The sequence below is a fragment of the Podarcis liolepis genome (assembly GCF_965112155.1).
Source record: "Podarcis liolepis genome assembly, chromosome: 1".
In the NCBI taxonomy this organism is placed as follows: Eukaryota; Metazoa; Chordata; class Lepidosauria; order Squamata; family Lacertidae; genus Podarcis; species Podarcis liolepis.
Window position 1 is genome coordinate 6,998,688 of NC_139554.1, and position 22,765 is coordinate 7,021,452.

The 22,765-nt window shown below is 47.2% G+C and overlaps 1 protein-coding gene across 4 annotated transcripts; it reads left to right on the forward strand.

Moving 5' to 3' along the window:
• The first annotated feature begins 523 nt into the window (after positions 1-523).
• On the forward strand, positions 524-22,008 carry OTX2 (orthodenticle homeobox 2). 4 transcript variants are annotated; one of them, XM_083512067.1, is made up of 5 exons: positions 524-769; positions 903-1,002; positions 9,317-9,568; positions 11,074-11,225; positions 19,962-22,008. In XM_083512067.1, the coding sequence occupies exons 3-5, from the start codon at positions 9,472-9,474 to the stop codon at positions 20,580-20,582; spliced, it is 870 nt and encodes a 289-aa protein (XP_083368193.1). In that variant the 5' UTR covers positions 524-769; positions 903-1,002; positions 9,317-9,471; the 3' UTR covers positions 20,583-22,008. The 4 variants fall into 4 exon arrangements, with proteins under 4 accessions (XP_083368193.1, XP_083368194.1, XP_083368196.1 ...); XM_083512068.1 differs by having other exon boundaries at positions 903-998; XM_083512070.1 differs by having other exon boundaries at positions 903-998; positions 9,320-9,568.
• The last annotated feature ends 757 nt before the right edge of the window (positions 22,009-22,765 follow it).

Sequence of the window (22,765 nt, forward strand, 5' to 3'; positions counted from 1 at the left end):
ACGATTATTTTGGTGGTTTTCGATGTTGCACTTTCTTCTGCCTTTTTGGGTTTTTTGCCAGCTAGATTCCTTCCCACACACCTCACTTTCTGATATTTACTTACATTACCAAGGTGCTAATAGTCCCCATCTCCCTCGCCCGCCCCTTCCCTTTCTCTGCCCCATTGCAATAGGGTAACTCGAGCCTGGCTCGCCCACCCTGGGAACTGCAGGGTCCCTTGACTTCTTCTCCCCAGAATATGTGCATGTGTGTTTTAGAATGGGGGGGGGGGGAGCATTTCTCATATATATATATATCACACACACACACACACACATATATATATTGTGTGTGTGTGTGTCTTTTTTAAAAGTAGCTGCTATTTGTTGTCTGATTGCCCCCCTGGCGACGCTGTGCCCTGTTTTTCCTCTTCCCCCTGTTGTCTGTTTTTATTCTCTTCCCTCTGGCTTAGATGTGTCAATCATTCCCTGCTTGCCATTGGTTGGAGAGCCCGCGTCAAAAAAGTTGCCCGACAGGCGCTTTCGCAGCAAACCAACCCGGGAGAGGGAACGAGGGAGAGAGAGAGAAAGAGAAAGAGAGAGAGAGAGAGAGCAAGGGAGAGAGAGAGAGAGCCCTTCCAGCGTTCCGCCACCATTATTCAAAAAGTCAAATCTTACTCCAGCGCAACCTGCCACGACGCCCCTCCACTGTCCAGAGGGGGGGTTGTGGGGGTGCTTGGGGGTGCTTTTTAATTTTTTTCCAAAAAAAAATATATTGTTTAAGAATCAGGTAGCATATTTTGCAAACCCTCCCCTTCCCCCCCCCGATAATCACAATAATAACTAAATTTAAAATACAGCTTTTTTACTTCTTGAAGAAGGCGGAAGGTGTCTAACGCTCTTCCTTGTGGTCTCTTTTGTAGGAGGAACGAACTCTGGCTTTGACGAACTCGGATAACTCGGCCGCGTTGTTTTGCCTCTGCTTTTTTTTAACGTGCAGATTTTCTTGAAGCTTTAAGGTAAGTGAGAAATCGATCTATCTGTTACCTTTTTTTAAAAAAATGGATTGATGTTTTATATCTTGTTAATTTCATTTTAAAAGAACGCTTTAGCCGGAACGTTAAGAGTTTCCTCCCTTTTAAAACCTCGAAGCGTTAAAAAAAAGTAAGTTGCATTTTAATTTAATGGGACTTTATCATTCCTTAGAGAAAAGGACATGTGTATATGTTTGTTCGTTTTTTTAAAGAAGCGGTTAGCTCTTTTCCCTGGAATTACAACAGTACCAAACGTATCTCGGCTATAGAATTCTAGAGATATTTTGTTTGTTTTCCTTAAAAGTCGTTAAAATGTCACCTTATTATTTCGATTCCGTTTTGCAGAACGACTTGAAACGAGCACGTCGTGTTTATTCTATTTTTGTTTTCTTTTTTAAGCCTCTTCGGCTCTGCCCGGGCCTTCTGGGTTAATTGCTTTTCTTGTCTCGGGGGCGGTGGAAACGAAAAAATAAACCAGAATTTTCATTCCGAATGAAAATGCAAGAGATATAAAGCGGGGATTTTTTTGGGGGGGTGGAGGGGGGCGCGGGGCGGACTGTTAATTCAAAGGCAACTTCTCAGCAAGCACTTAGGTTTACTCACGCCTCAAACCAATGCTGCCCTTGTTTACCCAGAAGTAAACCCCCCTGAATTCAATAGGCTTCTCTCCCAGTCAGTGTACACAAAATAGATTTGCGACCACCGTCCCTCCGGAGTAAGGGGTGGGGTGCGAAAACGGTTTCGCTGTAAAGTTTGCGGCTTAGCTGGCATGTTGTGAATCCAATATTTATTTTTCTTCCTTTCTTTGGGAATTTAATCCACCCGGCTCCCGGGTTACTGAGAAGTCGGTTTCTCCCTGAGACCCCGATCGCTAGCCGGGGGTGGGAGGAGCGGGGGTCGTTTGGCAAACTCGGCGCTGGGTCTTCGAAACGCGTGAAGGAGATTCTAAGAATGGAGAGTTGGGTTAAAATGGGAGAGAGTTGAGCTAGAAAGTGGTAGCTGGGGAGGGGGCGGGTAAAGTTTAGAGAGGTGGGGGCTGGCCAGGTAGGAACCAACGTGTTGGAGAGACTCCCCCCTCCCCGTTTTATCTTTCGTGCCTTCGTTGGTTTCACGGGCTACGGGTGTTGCTAAGGTAGCAAGCTTTGGGGGCGCACAACACTCTGAAGCAGGCAAGACAAGGCGCGCATGGGAGAAATGGAGACTCCCTAAGCCTGACTTTCTCTCTTATGGCGGGTGGGGAAAGATATTCCATGCGGACCAGAAAAGCCGTTTTGATTTCGCTTGTGCAAAACAACAACAGCAACACCCTTCGCTGCGCCTGGTTTGACCCTGAGAAAGCGCTCATGATAACGGACCCAGATTCTTTCTCCCGGGGAACCTCAGGCAACCGTTCCTCATCCCACCCGGATCCAGTTTGGTTTGCTTAGAAGGAAGCCCCCTTGGCGTCAGTGGGGTGGAGTCCCGGGGATCGTCTCCCTTGTGTGGGGCTGGGGAGGCGCTGCGGCGGAGTAAACGCGCGAAGGATCGCGGGCGCCTCCTGCCCTGCTTGACCTGGGCCTACCATTTGTCTCCGAGCAATACACGCGCGCGTAACGCGCGTTTGAGACACAGGCAGGCGATCCAGCATTTCCTTTTAAAAAATCACCAAATAGGTCTAAATGTTTTCCTACAAGTAGCTCCTGAACGTGTGAGCAGGGAGATAGTTCCTCCTCCTTCTTTTTAATTAAAAAAAGTAGGAACCTTAAAGTATGGAATGGGCAAAATATTTTTGTTGCCCGAAGGCTTATTTGTCTCTTATATTTTAAAGCAAACACGCTCTTAAGCGCGCAGCTCCGTTGCTTCCACGTAAGTCTTGGGTTTGCAATCCCAATGCGCGCTTTCCTGGGAGTAACTCCCACTGAATTCAGTTGGGCTTCCTTCTGAGTCAGCGCCCAGAGGATTGGGCTAGAAAGTATTTCAGGCTTGTGTTGGATGTGTGGAATCGGACGCACGCATCTATGCAAAAATATCGGAGTCGTATATGTTTACCTTCAATGAAAGCTTATTTATTATAATCGGTTTGCCTTGTGAATTCTCGCGTTCATTGGCACAGCTATAAGGTTGAATACATGGATTGGGCAGATAAACTTCTCTCTTTTGTATAGGAAAAATAAAACATTCTCTGTGCTCTTAGGTGCTTCAACTTTTTTAAAAAAGCAGTATATCCTATTGGAAGCTACCGCGGTTCTAAGCATCATTCCCTGGAGAGCCCGCCCATTTCAGCTTGGTTCTTATTGCAGGGAGAGCATGAGAGGCGTTTGGGATCGTGGCCCGCGCCTTCTGCGCCCTAGTGGGATTCGACTTTCCAAATCTTGGGTGGTGTTTTAAGTCTTAAGGCAAAGGGCCCGAGGGAGGCCGAGCCTACTCACGTTTACTCGGAGGTAAAAGCAATGGGACTTCCTCTCGTTGTGAGAGCGTGGGTCAGCCACGTCCTCCGAAACCCACGTCCTAGTTAAGAGAGACCCACTTTCGGGTTCGATCCACTTCTCCTCTGTTCCCATCAACAAACGGATCTTGGGATTGTTTGAGGACCGAAGGATCTAAGATGCGCATATTCTCGCTCGGAGTTCAGTGGAGTTTACTCCCAAGAAAGTGGATAAACAGAGCTTTGCAGCCTACACCGAAATAAGTCTCCTTTAGCAAATTGGAGGAACGCCCTAGAGAAAAACCGAATTGACTACCTAATTCGGAACGACGCTCTGTGTAGGTCAGAGCGCCCACCCTCCCGCTTGGGGTTTCCCAGATTTTCAGCCCGAAGGGCTTTCGAAGTCCCTAAACATTTTTTCTTGGCGGGTAGGGAACTTCTGACGCCTTCTTCCTCTTCCTCCACACCCCAGGAAAGAAGTGCGAAAGTGGTTGCGCGGAATCCAGAACTATGGGAAGGCCCAGGGTTAGGAATATTCGCGCGCTTGCAATTCGGTTTTGAGGAAAAGATCGGTGTATGTGGTTGTGAAAGGAGTGAAGAGAAGTGGGGGAGGGGGAGAGAGGACTTAGCATTCATATGCTGTTTTTTGTTTTGTTGTTGTTTTCCTTCTGGGAAGTATTTGTGTCTGCAAAGAAGCGTGGAGTGGAACGCGGGGTCTCCAACTGCTTACGGCCCTGGTGCGCTCTCGGCTCGCCCCTCTGCCAGTCTATATAATGTTTTCTTTCATCGTCACCATGCAGAAAATTAATCTACCCAAATGATCCTGAGAGCTGTTGCAGGCGTCCCGTAATTAAGGAACGTGTGCCGCCCGGATTATCTCGTTAGTTTATCAAGAAAACATTTATTATAATTAATTCTTGGACGGGGTAATTATAATTGAGCAGGGACAGAGCAACTGGTACATGGGGTCCTTGAGGAGGGGGGGTCTGGAGAGGGGGGGTGAGGAGAGGGAGAGGCTGAAGCGACAGATTGCACGGAACAGCCGTTAGATCCACGTCTTCAGTGGACAAGGCCAGACAAGCCAGCTCACTCGTCCTTTGCTTAAACGGGCTTGACTTCGGATCAGGTAGGGAAGGCGAGGGAAAAGTTTTCCCTCCCGAAAGCTTTGCAAAACTGAGAGCGTCTCTTTGTCTCCATTAGTTTTAGCTGCGCCAGCCGAAGGGTGATTACTCAGAAGTAAGAATCATGGGTGTCAAGGAGGCTTGCTCGAGAGTAAGGTGTACTTGGGGTCGCAGCCTCGGCGCGCAAAAGCAAGTGTCTTGTTTCCACTCCGTGGGGGAAATGTATGCGCGTGTCTGGTTACCAGTGGAAAGGATTCCTCTTTAAAAGGAAATCACTTCTTTAGGTGAAATCTAGTGGATTTCTGGAGCACGTGGTTCTCTCCCCTCCCCCGGTGAAATAAATGGTGCTTCAACACGCTTGACTGGGGGCTGGATCGGGTCCAGAGCAAGAAGGTCTGCATGCTGTTTCTAAAGGAAACTTGAGGAGAGTTTGGAGGCAGTGAAAACAGGATCTGACTTTTTAAAAAAATAGCGTCGCAACATGATGGGCACTTCAAAACTTATCCTGTATCTCTCTCTCTAACCAGCCTTTGGTTAAAAAAAAGTATTGGGTTTGGGGAGCGGCGGACCCGAAAGACCCAAAGAAGATCTCCACCCGATGCATATTTACTCAGAAGTTAGCCCCACCTAGATCAATGGGGCTTACTCCCGAGCAAGCGCGGCTAGGATTGCAGCGCAAACGTATCCATGCTTACTCAGAAGTAAGTCCTGCTGTGTTCCTTGTCAAGTGTGCACAGAATCGCAGCCTTAAACTGCACCCCTAAGACGCACTTACAAGGGAGTAAACGCAGTTGGACTGGGTGGGACAGATTTCCGAGTAAACACTGAGAGGATTGCGCCGATAATTAGTAGCGATTAAAGCGGCTTCAACGCGCTTCCTTTGAACTGATCCTGGGCGCTGTAATAAACGCGTGTAGCTGACACAGGCTGTGATGCTGCTGACTGACTGTCGCTAATAATAATACAGTAATAATAATATTATTAAAATATTGCACCCCGATCTCTGGGCATGTTTACTCAGAGGTTTACTCCGTTCAGTAGGGTTTACTCCAGGGCACGTGTACTAAGGTGTTAAATCACTGAAATTAATTGTAAAATTGAGATTGACTTAAATGGCTCTGGAGAGCTATAATATAAATGAACAACAGCGCAGGTGTCCTATATATGTGCTCTAATGTTCTTTGGAGATCAGCGTTAAATACCTTAACTTTCTCAAGTTTATATATATATATATATATAATTCTATGTGTTTAATTTAAAGGGGGGGAGAAAAGTTGATTTTACAAGCACTTTACCACCCTAAAGACATTTTCCTTACTTATAAATAATACTAACTTCCAAATGAATTTAGATTTTATAACAAGTATGGGATTGGACTCCCTAGTAAGCTCAGATATCTCCATTGGGCATTGTGGAGCTTCTGAATAACAGAAGTAGAATTTGTAAAATGCGTATTAAGGCAAATGCACTTGCTCGGCCAGGCAAAATTGTTGCAAAATTAAGCTGGGAACTTTCTCTCCCCCTCCCCCGCCCAAAAACTTGCCCTCTTGATTTCAGTGGGGAAACTTAAACGCCTGCCAAATTCTTTCCCACTGATTGGAGGACTCTTAGTTTTAGCTGGCTTGGCCCATATATATTTAGAAACAATTGCCATTTATCCCCTCTCTCTCTCATTTTTAATTCTTAAGACAAAAAGAAAATGCGCGTCTTCCTTTATGTTTAGGTATATATTTTAAAATCCACATTAGAGGCTAATGCCTTTATTAGGTCGACCAAAATATCACAAAGCAGTGTCTAATACGGCTTTTGGATTTTTTAAAATGGGCCAACAGTTTGCCTATACTAGCTTAATAGGTTCTGGTAAAATTAATAGACCGCAGGCAATCGGATGCTAAGCATTTCCCTATATATATTCCTGCAGGACTCTAAGCCGCATTTCCCCACATCCTGGCTCCCTGAGACCTGAGCTTCCAATTAATACTTCGTTCAGGGCTCGCAGCGATCTTTTTCACTTTAAATTTGAGCGAATTGCTTAACATCTCCTCCATTAATGCAACTTGAGGGGGCGGGGAGGCAATTACTTAAACGACGGTTCCCCTCCAGTCTGGGTTCTCCAGTGCAGAGTTGGTCGACTGAATGGGTCCCTCACGCGTTTAACCTGATGAAACCTCTGGTGGATGAATGGGGACTCCTAGCCACAGGAGTGTGTGTGGAGGACCGCGTTGCGCCCGGATCTCCGAAGAACCTTCCTTGGATATTGGGGCGCATTCCTTCCAAGTAAGGCTGCGATATCTTGCCCCTCCCTACGTGAGAATCAGCCCCGCCACAGCGTGGATGCGGGAAACCATTTTAGCGCCTCACGCGTCTGATGTTTGGCTGCCGCAAAAGACCCCTTTGGTTTGTGGGCCGGAACATACGGACGTGCACGTTCCCCCAGAGAGAATTTCCTTAGAGATTTTTGTGGTCGTCTGTATGGGCCCGCGTCCGTTCGAACAAACACGCGTGGACTCTGGTCCGGTGCATGTTCAGAACGACGCGCAGGTTGGGGCGTTGATTCTGTGGCTTGGGTGTGTGCGCGTGCATGCGCGTTTCGTGACGTCATCGGCCTAAGTTCCAGGCTTCGCTTTCCCAGAGATGGCGTCATTATCCAGTTCCTCGCGGGGGTTTCGTTCGATTCTAATGAGGTTTTTGCGAGTCATCCGCCTGGGAAGGGTTTGCCTCTGTATAAATGGATCGGGGCTGTAAGGAAGGGCGGTGGCAGACTCGAATAGATGTGCAGTCCAAGCCTCTGCATCCTTACTCCGAAGTAAGTCCCGTAAACTTCGGGCGGAGGTAAGGAATGTAGCTTTCCCTTGCAAGGAAGTTTTACGAAATGCATTAAACTCATTTTAGGCGTAAACTCCTGCTATTCTAGTCACGCTTAACTTGGCGATCAATGTCATTGAGGTCAAATGGCTTTTGCTCCCGAGTAAACGTTCCTTATGGCTGGCCTACATAGCTCGAAACGGGCTTGGGAACAGAAGGGAACAGAAACTAAGTAGGATTTCCATTTGGAATCTGGACCTCCTGTTAAAGTGGGAACAATTTAGGGTGGCTGTAAACTCCCAGTAATGGAAGCGATTTTTAGAAGATTGTCTTGGGAAGGGTTGGAGCAAGTTCATCAAGTCTGCTAAACTTGGGGGGGGGGATTGTGGTGATAATTTGGGGAGCTCTGAGTTCAAAACTCAACTCTCTCCGCCTAACCTCGGAGGGCTGTGCAGGTGAGAATGAAATAACCTCGCCTTTCCTCCACGGAGAAACGAAAATACAGAAATTGGATAAGAACGATTTATAAATAGCAAGCTGTCCACAAAATTCTTTATTTCATGGACAAGCGAGGAGCGGGGGGGGGGGGGCAACCGGTCCAACCTCCTCCTCCTCCTCAAATTTCGAGCTCATTAGATCCTTGGAGTCACCGATCTCCTTCCTTCAAATGCTCAAGGACTGGATCTGTCAGGAATGGTTAGCATCACCTTTCGGAATACTGAGACGCTTTAGCGGCGGGGGGACGGAATCAATCGGACTTTGCGGGGAGGGCGGTTCAAAGGGCGGCTGGTATCCAAATAGGTGTTAAAACGAACAAACACACACACCTCCGAAAGGCCGCTGGAGGGCGGGGAGAGAAGCGGGGGGGGGGGGAGGAACGGACAATGCAACGGTGCAAGTTCCCTTATCTTTGTGGATTGGTCTCCAAACCGAAATTGGGAAGAGGGAGGGCGCCCGGGATCTCTGATTTCCTGCTTCTCACACACAGGTCCTAATCCTCCCAATTAAGGTAACCCCCTTCGCCAAAGATAACCGGAGGGGGAAGAAAAGAAAAAGATTTTCCCACTTCTTGCAAAAGTTAATTACTTGTTTGTTTAGCTTGCAACAAGCTCCCCCCCTCTCCCAGTATTTCCAAAGGTCTTCGAAAACTGGGGGTCTTTTTTTCTTTCTTTCTTTTTGCCTCTAAATCTAATTAGCCCAAGTGCTAATTAGGGGGAAATTGCTGAAAGAAATCACTTCAGGCATGCAATGATAGAGGGGCTGGTGGTGCAAGGGAGGCGCCCCCCCTTGCTTTTCAACCCCAGCTTAGATCTTCTCTAAAGTGGGCATTTTAATTCTAAACTTTTTTGGGGGGTTGCTTCTTCCCTTGCAATTGCAAAATCCGGGGTAATTAAAAAGCTTGTGGGGGGGGGGGCCGGACAACAGATACGCTCTTTTGTCGTCGAGGAAAACGTGGAAGGGGTGGGGGCTGGAGAGAGGCTTTGTTAGCGGCCTTATTTATTTAGCCAAGGAGTTCTTTGTGTCTGCGAAATGGGCCCCAATCAAGTTTGGTCGGAGACAATGAACTACTTGCTAAGACCGGGGAAACGCAGGCGAATGCCCCCCCTGGATAGCAATCCGGTGTAGCCATGAGTTGTGTGTGTGTGTGTGTGTGTGTGTGTGTGTGTAGGGGGTGTTCCTAAAGAAGGAGGCAATTACTGTATATATGCACTGTAACTTTTGCGCGGGGGGGGGCGGGGAGGACCGCTGGGCAGCCACGCCGAGGGATGCGCCCGCAGTGCGCATCTGGCGGTTTTGCAGGCAGTTCTCCCCGACGGCGCCTCCTTTCAATCCATTTTGCAAGAGATCCTTAAAGGGGCCTTTCCTTTCCTCCCCGCGCTAGCAGCCCCTTCATCTCTTTCACTCTTTCTCTTTATTTATTTCGTTCTTTCTTTCTTCCCTTCTCCCCTCTTCCCCCTCTTTTTGAAAACCAGTAGACCCGGGAGCTCCAGTCTTCCTTCCGAGGACTTCTCCGCCCTCCAGGCTCCTGAAGGAAACCCAGAAGGCGGGAGAGGAGGATCCGGTCCCCTCTTCCCATCCCCACCCCGGAATTTTGGCCATCTTTCCTCCACCCCGCCCCAACTTTAGCATGATGTCTTATCTTAAGCAACCACCTTACGCTGTCAACGGGCTGAGCCTCACCACCTCCGGGATGGATCTTCTGCATCCGTCCGTCGGGTACCCAGGTAAGCAAAAAACCAAACCAAACCGGGGGCTTCCATTCAGGGAATCGGGCCAGGGAATGATGGAGAGAAATACTGGAGAGCATCTCGGAGTTTCCAGAGGGCGGGGGGATCCCGGCTAGATTCTGGAGTTGTGGCTGCCTGCAATCTTCGATGGATACTTTCCAGGCGTCCGAAATGACTTCCGACGGCACATATGTTTAAGCGCCCAAAGGAGAACCGCCCCACTCTCTCCATCCCATCTCCCCAAAATTAGCATTCCATTTCCCCTAGGAGCGACAACTTTTGCGTAACTTTGCGGGTTCCCTGGACGGCGCGTCCCCGGAGACTTATCAAGGATTTATTTTATTTATGTTTTTTATTTTGATTCTGACAGCTTGCTTGGGGAGGAAGGGGGCTCCAAACTTAAGGACCTGGAGATGGTGACCCTGCGCGGGGTGGGGGGTCTTCTGTTTGGATGGAGAAGGGCTGAGGGCTTGTTTCGGGTAGAGGAGGGCTTGAGAGAATCTGCAGCCGCGGTGATAAGATCCGTCATCCGCGAATGCCTCTCAGCCCGAATGGAAGCGGGCTTCCTCCAAATGCGAGTCCCGTCTTGGGCTCAAGTTTGTTTATTCTCAGGGCGGGAGGATCGTAGCCTAAGTTCTGAGCTCTAGCGCAAGGCCGGAGGTTGCCCTGATTCCAATGATTGCTGGGATTTTTTCCCTTTCCTTCGCTCCAATACTGCTTTGGGCTCCACTGAAATCCGCGCGGCTTACTTATGAGTAAGGCGCTCGGCGTCGCTCATTGAGGCTCCTCGGGTCTGCCGAAATCAGGGTGCAATCCCGTACACACTTACCTGGGAGTAAATCTCATTAAACTCAACAGGACATACTTCTGAGTAGACGCGCACCTCCTCTGTTCACCAGGCCCACTTAACAGGACCTTAGGAGTTAAGGTTAGACTTGTGCTAGAACCCCATCTCCCGGGCATGTTTACTCGGGAGTAAGTCCCGTTCCCTTGAGTAGGGCTTTTTCTCCCCGGGTTGGCCGCGCAGCCCGATCCTATTAAGCAGAGGTGAGTCCCTACTTTTCTCCAAGGATTCCCACCCACCCCGGGGAACGTAGTTTTCCTCTCTGTGTGCGCAGTTCTGGAGGAAGCCGAGCGCCTCCCCTTGAAAGCCAGGGGGACGTGCGTAAGGATCGCGACGGCATGTTGCGGTCATAGGCGCCCTTCCTTGTTAGGAAATCCTAGTGAATTCCCTGGAGCTTACCCCTGAGTAGACGTGCTATCGGAGCCCTGCCGCGAGCGTTGTGTTTACTCTAGAAGAAGCCTCCTGGCATTCCGGTTGGGGACTCGTTCACGTGGGAAACGTGTTTGGCCTCGGGAGTGCCCAAAGCCTCCGTCTTAACGGTCTTGTGGATGGGCACGCGCACGAGGCGAGTTTGCCAGTCGGGTGGCGTGGGGGTGGTGGGGGTGGTGGTCTCGCGAGCTTCTTCCCCTGAACCCCTGCGGTCCTTTTCTTTCCCCAGCCACCCCTCGGAAGCAGCGGAGGGAGCGCACCACTTTCACCCGGGCGCAGCTAGACGTCCTGGAGGCCCTCTTCGCCAAGACCCGCTACCCAGACATCTTCATGCGAGAGGAGGTTGCGCTCAAAATCAATCTCCCCGAGTCCAGAGTCCAGGTAAGCCGAGGAGGTGGCGGTGGTGGCGGCGGCGGCGGTACTGCTGCTTGTGGAGTTAGGGCTCTCCCTGTCTGAAGGGCCATAGCTCAGAGGTAGAGCATCTGCCTTGCTTGTGAGAAGTCCCAGGTTCAAATTCCGACATCTCCAGGAGGAGAGAGACTCCTGCCTGCAACTGCCTCCACCGGTCAGTGCAGTAGACAATGTTCCGCTTCTCTAGCACCCCAAAGGCATGGGTAGAACAAAGCCAGGAAGCATAGGATGTCGTCTTATACTGAATCAGACCACTGGTCCATCTAGCTCCATATTGTCTACACTGACTGGCAGAAGCTCCCCAGGGTTTCAGGCAGGAGACACTCCCTGCCTGGGGATGCCTGAACCTGGGACCTTCTGCATATAGATCAGATGCTCTACCACTTGGCTGTGGACCATCCCCAATAGTCCTTGCTTCCATTGTACCACACACACTTCCAAAAAAGTGAAGGCAGATTAAACAGGGGACACACACACACACACACACATTTCAGATTAGTGTGGTGGGCAGCGGTCAAGAGCTTTGAATAGGGGAGAGATAAATTTGATAGGCCTTCGTCTCTCTTCCTGCCTCTACCTCCTCACATACAACAGTCCTGTGCAGTAGGACATGTGGTTACCATTCAGGAGAACTTGTGTGGGTCTTCAGGGTGGCTTGAGTTTGATGTACCAGGGTGCCGTGTCTGATTTCCAGGAGGGTGAGGTGGAAAAGTCTCGGCAAAGGCTTCAACCAGATATGCACACAATCTGAAGGCACACGAGGTCACGGTTTTGCTTTGCTGTTATTAATAAGATCTGGGGCTGGTCAGTGCCTGCCTGGGAACCACATCAAGATGCCACCTTGTGTTCCACAACGAAGGAAAAGCGGGATATAAAAGTTAAAATGCAGCAACAATAAATAATTTTTTGGAATCTTTGATTCCTTTCCCAAACCTCATACAACTTACAGCAGGGTTACTCATTCACGTTTTGTAACCTGCCTATTTTTAGAAAAAGAAAACTCACGCATTTAATTGATTATAAGAGAAGGGAGCTAAGTAGCCGTTAATCCAGCTAACTCCTGAAACACAGGGTGGGGAGGGGCACCCATCAAATCTCCCCAAATGATGCCCCTGAAATGTAGACCTTGAAAGCACAAACCTAGCATGCTTCCCCCCCCCCCGCCCGCCCCCCAAGCTCCTGGTTTTATTCCCACTTCTTAAGACACTACATTATAAAAAAAAGAGTTTAAATCTAGGATGATTTAAGCACGTATTGAAAGGAGTAGTGGGTTGAAGTGATTTGCAAATGACTGCAAATGTATATAACCTATAGATGAACTTGTTGTTGCAGCAGGAGCCAGCGTTGGTTCTGCGCTCTCTGTCCAGAGCCAGGGGCTGGCCCTACCGTGAGACAAGGAGAGGCAACTGCTACAGGTAGCAGGTTCTGGTGGGCTTGGGGCAGTGAGAGCAGCCTCCTGGCTGTTCCTCCTAAGCCCTAGGGATCAGGGCAGGCATAGGCAAACTTGCCCTCCAGATGTTTTGAGACTACAATTCCCATCATCCCTGACCGCTGGTCCTGTTAGCTAGGGATGATGGGAGTTGTAGTCCCAAAACATCTGGAGGGTTGAGTTTGCCTATGACTGGATCAGGGTCATTTTCTTCTGTTGGAGGACAGAGCTGTGTGTTCCATACAGTCTCTTGGTACCTTAGAGACTGCTGTCCTATTGCGGGTGCTGAAGGGAGATCCATGCTTTGCTCCTTTGCTTTGAGGTCCAAAATTTCTTGGGTCTGGCCATGTCCAGGGCACTCAGTACTAAATCTGGTGGTCCACTTCTGCCACCATGTGCTCTGGGCAGTGGGACATGCAGGTCCTTCGGAGATGGCGGGGGGGAGGGGTTTGCAGACCAGAGATCACAGTTATTAGGTTGCAAGGTTAAAATTCTTTCTAAAATGTACAAACTATTATTGGATAGGAAATGAAGGAGGAGTTGGTCAAGTCATCAATGATTTAGTTGGGCTAGGGCTAGGGCACACAATATTGATTTAAACTTATGGGAACATCTATGGACAAACAACTTCAAATTCATGGCATTCTATACTTTAAAGGAAAACCATCTATAGATGGTCCACAGGTGGTATTTAACACCAAATAGGCTGGCAAAGATGTTTAAATCATAGAGTGATAAATGCTGGAGTACACTGAGCGGATGTGGGAGGCAATTCCTAGGCCCTCTGTAGCTTTCTATATTTTATTTTCATCTTATGGTTATGCCTCTCCTTTCTTCCATCATGGAGCGAGTGGTTCCCAGGTAGTTCTCCCACCCAGGTACAGACTGGACCCAGATGGCAGCTGCAACACATGCCCTTGACTCTCTAGTTGGCCTCGCCAGCTGTTTTTGATCAGAATTGAGCCCAATTGCCTTTAGTCCCTCAACCCATTGGTCCTTGAGGTGACAGGCCTCTGTATCTGTTCCGTCAAATAAAAGGAGACCCTAATGCTAAATTATTGGCTTCCACCCCAAATAACTACACACATTGTGTATTCCGCTTTGAGTTCACACCAGATTCCAGAACCGTCTTGAGAGAGAGAGAGAGAGAGAGCAGAAAAGATCTCCCTCCACTGTCCACTTCACAAGGTTGATTGAAACCAGGTGAAATCCAGCTCTATTAAAACCAAATTGGGGGGGGGGGCTGTTTTGTCATTGGCTACAGTGGAGTGTGTCTGCCGCTGGATGAAATAGGTGCAACCATGGATCTGTTGCTAGTCTGACCTCAAAGCTGAATTATGTGGCATGTGTCATTTGGAAAGCTGTCCTGGGAGAAATGTAAACTCTGTAACGTAGGAAAGCTTTCTCCCTACATAAATGCAAAAATGATTCACACATAATGAAATGTTATATGAAGAAGAAATTTAAGTCCAAATCCAGATCACAGTGTAGTGTTACTATAGCTGGGGTTGCCATGTGTCCTCTTTATCCAGGACAAGTCCTCCTTTTCAGGGATAAAATGTCTGTCCGAGTGGATTTTTCAAATTTGCCAAAACTTTTATGGCTCTGCTTTCTGGATGACATAGACACAACTGGTGGTTGAAGACTTGCTTTCCTCTTCTTTTCTCCTGCCCTCTGCTCAGCAATATATCACAGCTTCTATAGCCCACATATAGTAGGGGGTATGTAAAATGAGAGTCGTCATAGCGTCCTCTTTTTTGCTTTTCAAAATCACTTTCTGTATGCATGCTTTGAAGATGGATTTTTGTCTGCGGTGTCATACTTGTGCATAGGGTCTATGTGCAATATATAGAGAGAGGGCATGTGAGGACACATACACCCCCCAAAAAATCCCTCCTCCCAAACACCAGCTGTCTCCAAGCCCCTGGATCATAACATGATTCAATTTAGATACAGGTTTCCCGTGACTTTCATGTATACATTTTTACCCTTTGAAAGGGCTCTGAATTTTGAAGCAAAGACCACTTAGTTCAATGAAGCTTGCTTTTCAGTAGTTATGGGCTGGGCTGCCTAGATGTTTGCAAGAAAGGCTGTGCGGTAGACATGTCAAAAGATATGTGCTTTCATCCCTAAGAGACACTTGATGACATCACCTCTCTCACTAATAGTGTATTCTAAGCAACAGGAAGCAGCAAGGCGAATTTACACCATAGACTTAAACTGGTTTAATAGCCTTTCACTCTCTCTGGGAAAGCCTGGGAACTGGAATACAGATATGCCTGAAAAAGGACCCTTAGTATCCACAGTTAACTATCACGTTAAACAGGTGTATAAACAATATGTTTGTAGTAGAAATCTGCCCATACTGGGAGGTAGAGGAATCAGTTACCTTTATTCATGCTTTCATTTTTAACACCTATTCCAGCCTTCGTGAGCCGGTGCCCTCCAAATGTTTTGAGCTACAACTTCCATCAGCCCCAGCCAGCACATCATTGATGGGAATTGTCGTCCAACACAACTGGAGGGCACCAGTTGGACCTTTTCAAAATATATTTCTTGGAATATATTTGATGGCCGCTTCACTTTCACACATGTGACCTCCAACCGAAACTGCAGCTAGTTGTAGCTTTCCAACAACTCTGCCTGTATGAGTGACGTGCATGCTGCAATTCTGTTTTACATTTTTAAATAATGTGCCGAAGGTTTACCATATTTTTTGCTCTATAAGACTCACTTTTTCCTTCCTAAAAAGTAAGAGGAAATGTGTGTGCGTCTTATGGAGCGAATGCAGGCTGCGCAGCTATCCCAGAAGCCAGAACAGCAAGAAGGATTGCTGCTTTCACTGCGCAGCGATCTCTCTTGCTGTTCTGGCTTCTGAGATTCAGAATATTTTTTTTGTTTTCCTCCTTCAAAAACTAGGTCTGTCTTGTGGTCTGGTGCGTCTTATAGAGTGAAAAATATGGTAATTAATATGAAGAGGCCACTAGTCCTCACTGGGATTAGCCAGACTTGGGGGTCTTTTCACATTATGCGCAGCAAACCTCATGGCACCTGAGACGGAGAGCTAGGAGCCATGATAGCTTTTTGGCACACGTGTTCGTAAAACGCATTGCCCTCGAAACGTGTGCTTGCCACCCACAACATGATACAGACATAACCTGTAGAAGTCTTCCCCCACCATTTGTACTGTAGGATCAGAGAAAGACCCACTTCCTTCCCTGCTGGAGGGGAAGGGAGATGTCTGTGCGCACAATTCGGTTTCTACTGACTGCAGAGGGAAGCTCCTTTCTGCAAATGGCTGTTCTCCATGCCTTGCGGAAGTTTCACTGCTAAGAGAGGCGATCTCTTGCAACAGAGGAGCCTTCTCTTCAATGCTCTCTCATAGATGAAGCAGCAAAGAGCAGCCCTGTTACACGCAGGGCTTGTCTACGCTTCTGTTTTTTAGCACTAGATCAGAACAGACGGCACTCTGCGGAATAAATTGCCATTTATTCTAATTCAGCTCTGAAGTTCGGGTTTCCTGGGAGAAAGTGGGGGGGGGGAGAGACAGAGGATGAGCCCTTAGTGAGAAATTTGGGGAGTGAGGTGGCCAAGCAGATAGGCATCTCTCTTTAGTACTGTAGCTCTGAAGCCACTGTGGTCTAGTGGCTGTGGAATATCATCTGCTCCGAACAGTTGACCACAAATCAGCACGCTTTTCATTCTGTGTATTTTTGCCTATATGCTATTTTTGTATTAGGTGGCTGAGCAATCAAAGAGATAAGGAAGAGGTTAATGGGATGTGGCTGCTTTCTTTAAAGACAAATCTGCCTAACATTTGCAACATTAGTAGGACTTACATTTATTTATTTTGGGGTTTTCTATTTAGAACTGATCAGTGTGGACAACAATATACCATATTTTTCGCTCTATAAGACGCACCAGACCACAAGACGCACCTAGTTTTTGGAGGAGGAAAATAAGAAAAAAAATATTCTGAATCTCAGAAGCCAGAACATCAAGAGGGATCACTGTGCAGTGAAAGCAGCAATCCCTCTTGCTGTTCTGGCTTCTGTGATAGCTGCACAGCCTGCATTCGCTCCATAAGACGCACACACATCTCTCCTTTTTAGAAGGGAAAAAGTGAGTCTTATAGAGCAGAAAATACGGTAAATCACACAATGAGTAAAGCGAACTTAGCATGATTATGCGCCACCAAATTTATTTCATTTTTAAAAAGCAGCAGTGCCTCAGTAGGCAATGATGCCAAACATTTAAAATGCTTGCAGCCCAGAACAATATTAAGAAGCAACATTTACTTTGCTATTCAAAAGCAATATTTAGAAGAGGGAAAAGCAGGATGACAAGAACCCGCTCGCCATCGATAAATAATCAGTCTCACACCATGGGTGAAAAGTCTGACTTCTGCTGCTTCTTTCCTTCCTCTCTTCCCCCGCTTCCTCCTCCTCTTTTTCCTGATAAGCAAAACTTTTAGTATTCAAAATTAAAACAAGCAGAAACCACTGTGAAGCAGCTGGTGGGCAATGACCTGGGGTACCATGACCCGACCCAGACCCCGTGATCATCACCTGAGGCCCTGCTTTGTGGGCTTCCTCTGTGAGAGGTCTGGAGGGTGGGAATACGAAATTGGGCCTTTTCTGTGGTGGCTCCTCATTTGTGGAATGCCCTTCTCAGCAAGGCTCTTCTGACGCCTTTGTTACATATCTTAGGTGTCAGGCAGAAGCATCCCTCTTCCCCCAGGTACCAAAATGGCAGCATGAAACAGTGGTTGTGTTGAACCATCTTGCCTATGATTTGGATTCTACCATAGAACCCTTTTGGTTCTGCCATTACTAAACAAAATCTGTGACTCTGCAACTTACAATGAATAGGACACCCTGGCTGTGGAATATTTTCCCCACTGAACATAGGCAGGTACCCACAGGGGTTAGCTTTTGGAGCTAGGTAAACTGTCAAGGACCCTTTAGCTTTACCTTTAAAAGCCTTCCACTAGGCCTTTTGAGCTGGCCTAATACTGGCCTAGGATTGGGAAGGACAGATGGAGGAACGTTATATACGAAACTGAGTTCTGAATTTTTTTATTTGCTGGGGTGGGTGTGTTAATGGCTGTTAGTGATGTGGAGTTATACCTTGTGACCACCCTTTAATCAGGTTACGATGAAGGGTGGAATTAACTGGGGAGGGAAAGAAGGAAGGTGTGTGTGTGTGTGTGTGTGTGTGTGTGTGTGTGTGTGTGTGTGAGAGAGAGAGAGAGAGAGAGAGAGAGAGAGAGAGAGAGAGCGCTTCTCATTATATAGGGGAAAGTGTTAGAATTCTTACATCAAATAATGGGTTACTCCACTGCCCATCACCAATAATAATAATAATAATAATAATAATAATAATAATAATTTATTATTTGTACCCCGCCCATCTGGCTGGGTTTCCCCAGCCACTCTGGGCAGCTTCCAACAAAGACCAAAAATACACTAAAATATCACACATTAAAAACTTCCCTGAAGTTTTCCCTATGTAAACTATCCTATTTGCAGTAAGTTCTATTAACTTGGGGTACATTTAAAAAGAGCACCCCTCTCCCCGTAGTCTAAAATGGTACAATCCTGTCCAACCACTCACAGCTGCCCTGCACAAACCTAGCCTCCATCGCATAACTTTGGGCGGTAGACCTAGCCTTGGGAAGTCAAGGAGTCCAGAACATCATGGAGACTCAGGGTGGCCTTTCAGAGGACTGCACCTCTTGGATGGTGCAAGGGTGTTGTGTTCGAGGGAGGAAAAGCTGGAACTGGCACACACACACAAGCACACGCCCCATTTGAAACCAGGCTGTTTGAAAGCGAATCCCATTGATTCCACTGGAGAATGCTCTCCCTTGCATGCGCCTCGGATGGAGGCCTTTAATGTCAGTCCAACCCTACTGTGACTCTGAAGGGGAAGCAGGGAGACTTCCTAGCTGACTGCTCCCCATTCAAAGACCTGATCCTGTAGGTGGGCTGGAAGAGGAAAGAATACGCAGCTCATTTAAAAGAACAAGCCTGCTTCCCTCCCACCCAATTGCTCCCTTAATTGTTAAAACCCCCCTCCCTTTCTAATACTCTGTTCTTTTTAATTAAGGGCTTGACTTCAATAGGACTTAAGTGGAGGTCCTTGGGGTACCCTAAGCTGGCAAGCTCACGGGCTTGGGAGGGGCTTCTCTCCTCTCCCCCACCCACCCACCCTTTCCCCAAAGTGGCCTTCTTAAGCAATTGGGTTTGCTTAGTTCTACATGTGAAATCACTGGTCGGAATCCCCTGAGGTCAAGCTGGCGCCATAAAGGAGCTTCCAACTCTTACATTCCTTTTAGTGGTCTGAGATTCAAGCGTTGGTGATGATCCCTTGCTTTATGAAGGCTGTGGAGTCTCTCTTGCTGGGTACAGAAAACCAGAAAATCGGGGAGTCTCAAATATGAGGAAGCTGAGAGAAGGGGGGGGGAGTACAATGGAACAGTCAAATCATATCTGGCTGCTGAGGGCTCACATCTCATGATCATCAACCTTGGTCACCTTGACTCAAACCGCAGCTCTTGGCTCCCATTGACCAGTCGCAGGTGATAAACCATCGCAGAATCTCAAATTGCAGGCTGAGAAGCCTCCAAGCTAGACATGTGTTGGCTTTCCTTCCATGATGCCACAGAGCTATCACCATATTTTTCTCCTTCAGATGAATGAATGAATGAATGAATGAATGAATGAATGAATGAATGAATATCCTTCTTAGGTAAAAACAAAAAAATACCCAAGGAATTTTGATGGGAGCAAAGAAATTGGGAAGACTAACTGAGAAGTTCACTAAAAAAATATCAAGGCAGGTTATTCGTCGGGTTGAATTGTAGGTGTTGTCTGCCTCTCCCCAGAGCCTGCTGTGCTTTGGGGAGTCCAGGGTATGCTAAAGGTAATATTTCCATTCAATGAGCAAAGCTGATCAGATATAGGATTAGAGTTGTCATGAAAAGCAAAGTTTTGAAACAAATATGCTCCTTGCTCCCTGAAACCTGCCGTTCAAACCACGCACTGCGTTGTGGTGAGCCAATGTTGACTCTTGACCTGCTCAAAGAAAGCACACAAGGAATTTTGAAGGAGCGAAAAAGATTTGAAAAGAGCGGTGGTCTTTATCCATGGAATTCCTCCTGCCCTTAAATTCTACCTTGAAATCAGAGCCATTGTTGCGTACGACTTTGCTGCGATTTACATGACTAACGAGCGTTCTTCTTCTGTTCCCGCTTTTTCCTATTGGTTTTCCAGGTGTGGTTCAAAAACCGGCGCGCCAAGTGTCGCCAACAGCAGCAGCAGCAGCAGAATGGGGGCCAGAACAAAGTGAGGCCCGCGAAGAAGAAGAGCTCTCCAGCCCGAGAAGTGAGTTCAGAGAGCGGGACCAGTGGGCAGTTCACGCCTCCAACCAGCACCTCAGTCCCTACCATCTCCAGCAGCAGTGCCCCAGTGTCCATCTGGAGCCCTGCCTCCATCTCCCCACTCTCTGACCCCCTGTCCACCTCTTCTTCATGCATGCAGAGGTCTTACCCTATGACCTACACTCAGGCTTCTGGCTACAGCCAAGGGTACGCTGGCTCAACTTCCTATTTTGGAGGGATGGACTGTGGATCTTATCTAACCCCTATGCACCACCAGCTCCCCGGACCGGGGGCTGCCCTTAGCCCCATGGGCACCAATGCCGTTGCCAGCCATCTCAACCAGTCTCCGGCTTCACTCTCCACCCAGGGCTATGGGGCTTCAAGTTTGGGGTTTAACTCGACCACCGATTGCTTGGATTATAAGGACCAAACAGCCTCCTGGAAGCTAAACTTCAATGCTGACTGCTTGGATTATAAAGACCAGACGTCCTCCTGGAAGTTCCAGGTTTTGTGAAGACCTGTTAGGAACCCTTTTGTGCTCGATGATGACGGTTGATAACAATAAGGATCGTGAAGATGTTGTCAGGACAGACGAGACAGTGCCCATGGCAGGTCGAACATTCCAACTTGTAGTCAGGTCTTTTGGTTTTAAATTAAAAGAGAAACACGAGCAGGACACAAGTAAATAAACAACTTAAAAGACAAGAAAGACAGTGTGCCGTGATCTATTCTGCCGATTTAATCTTTCGCTCAGAAGCTCTGGAAAGGAAGAGAAGAAGGAAGGACACCTTATGGGGGCAGACTCACAGCCCACTCTGTTCTTGATAGTTTTAGCTTATTTGTTGAGTTCCTTTGTTTGAATGGGATGGAAGATCTTTCCAACTATGGGCCAAGTTTTCCTTGGGGTGGGCTGGATTGGTTGTGTGTGTGTGTGTGGTTTGTTTTTTTAAAGGAAAATGTCTAGATTTTTTTCTTTTTTCTTTCTTTTTGTGTGTGTATGGGGAAGAAAACGCACCCCTTCCTCTCTCCTCCTCCCCAGTTTGTCATCCAACCCTTTGGTTCAAAACATTTTTTTAAAAAAAACAAAAAAAAAATGGACAATGTCTATATCTCTCTCTCTCTCGAGCTCCTTTAATTGCTTCCGAGCCAGCGTTTGGCAAAGTTGGCCACAGGAGAATCCAGGAAACAACACAAAGAACTCGGTTCAGAGCAATGTGGGGTTGTGAGTCTGATTGTCTTAGCTGCACTACTTTATTTAAGAGGGGGAAAAAATAAGAATAATGTCCATAAGGAGTCAATATGTAGTTTTTAAGAGACAATCAGTGTGTGTCTTATATAAATGGTACATATGTGGTTTTTAATCTGTGCTAGACTTTAAAACTGTGATCTCCTGTATTGTATGCAACCATAGACCCCGTGCCAGCAGGGGGTTCTGCTGTGATTTTAAATAGGTTATAATTAACAGTGAAATTTGAGCAAGTGAATTACATATGACCACTTCTCTTTCTCTCTCTTTTCTTTCTTTCTTCCTTTCTCTCTCTCTCTTTTTTTTAAAAAAAATTGCCTTTCACCAGAGGTAAACTGCACTGAAAAAAAACAAAACAAAAACCTTTTTACAACAAACTGTCTCTGAATGAATGAATGAACCACGAGATTTGGAAAACAAACCCTGTCGATAGATCAAAAATACACAAGGACTTTTAAAATTCATCTGCTTAACAATAGCTTACTGTTGGGGGAGGGGGTAAGGAGACAAATATTTAAGACATTGGTCAATTGCTCTGACCTTGAATTTCCAAAAGGAGAAATTCATTGTTGTTTTTAATGCTTGCAGATGTGCAATTAAAAAAAAAAAGAGAAATATATGCATAAACCTTTTCTTTTCTGGATTTGGCAGATATGTATAATTATATTAAAATGGTTCTAGCACAAGCAATGGTCGTGTCTTCCGGTTTCCTTGCAAAGGCACTTTTTGAAATCTGGATTCACTTTTTTGGGAGGGGAGGAGGGGATCCAGGAAGGGAGAGAATTGGGTGATGGGTTAGGTAGGTCAGGGTATCTCTTGCTATGCTGTAATGCCAGGAAATATATATATTCAGATAAGCTCCCTGTGATTCGTTTTGGGAACATTTGGTGGTTGCCAAACCAACAAACTGATCTCTCCGCACCGGAGACAGGAGCCAGATCTTTGATTCGGGTCTATTGGGTATTTTTTTGTGGTTAGGTTAGGAAATGAACTGGACTTCTGTAAATGTCTCTTTTTTTGTGGTGGGGTGATATTTGTTAGGGCAGAGTAGAAAGCTGTGGTGTATGTGCGAGTGGGACTTTTTTGTAGATTAATTTAGGGGGTTGAAAGGGAGAGGAGGGGAGATAAAGGAGGGTGGGAGAGATCCTGGGGAGGGGAGGAGGGGGGCGAAAAGGGTGTTTGAGCAGCTCCTATAAACTTTCTAAGAAGGGATAGGATGTACTCGGAACAGGAGAACCAGTCACGCAGAAGTGATGTCCGGACAAAGGAGTTTGGGAAAAGTTTTTGAAAGCTATGATTTCTACAGCTGGACACAAAAGACCCTCCAGCGCTCCCCACCGCCGCTCCCCGCCTCCCCCCCCCCAAACTGCTAGGAAAATCGTTTCCTCTTCAGGGCTGAGAAATTGTCTTCCCGGGTTTCTCATTTAAATTAAGTTTCAACGAGTTTCCAG

Bases quoted from the DNA above. Each gene is read 5' to 3' on its own strand.
- OTX2 (XM_083512067.1), top strand. From the start codon at position 9,472: ATGATGTCTTATCTTAAGCAACCACCTTACGCTGTCAACGGGCTGAGC. The intron at 9,569-11,073 runs GTAAGCAAAAAA...TTCTTTCCCCAG, and splicing joins TCCGTCCGTCGGGTACCCAG to CCACCCCTCGGAAGCAGCGG. The intron at 11,226-19,961 runs GTAAGCCGAGGA...TTGGTTTTCCAG, and splicing joins TCCCCGAGTCCAGAGTCCAG to GTGTGGTTCAAAAACCGGCG.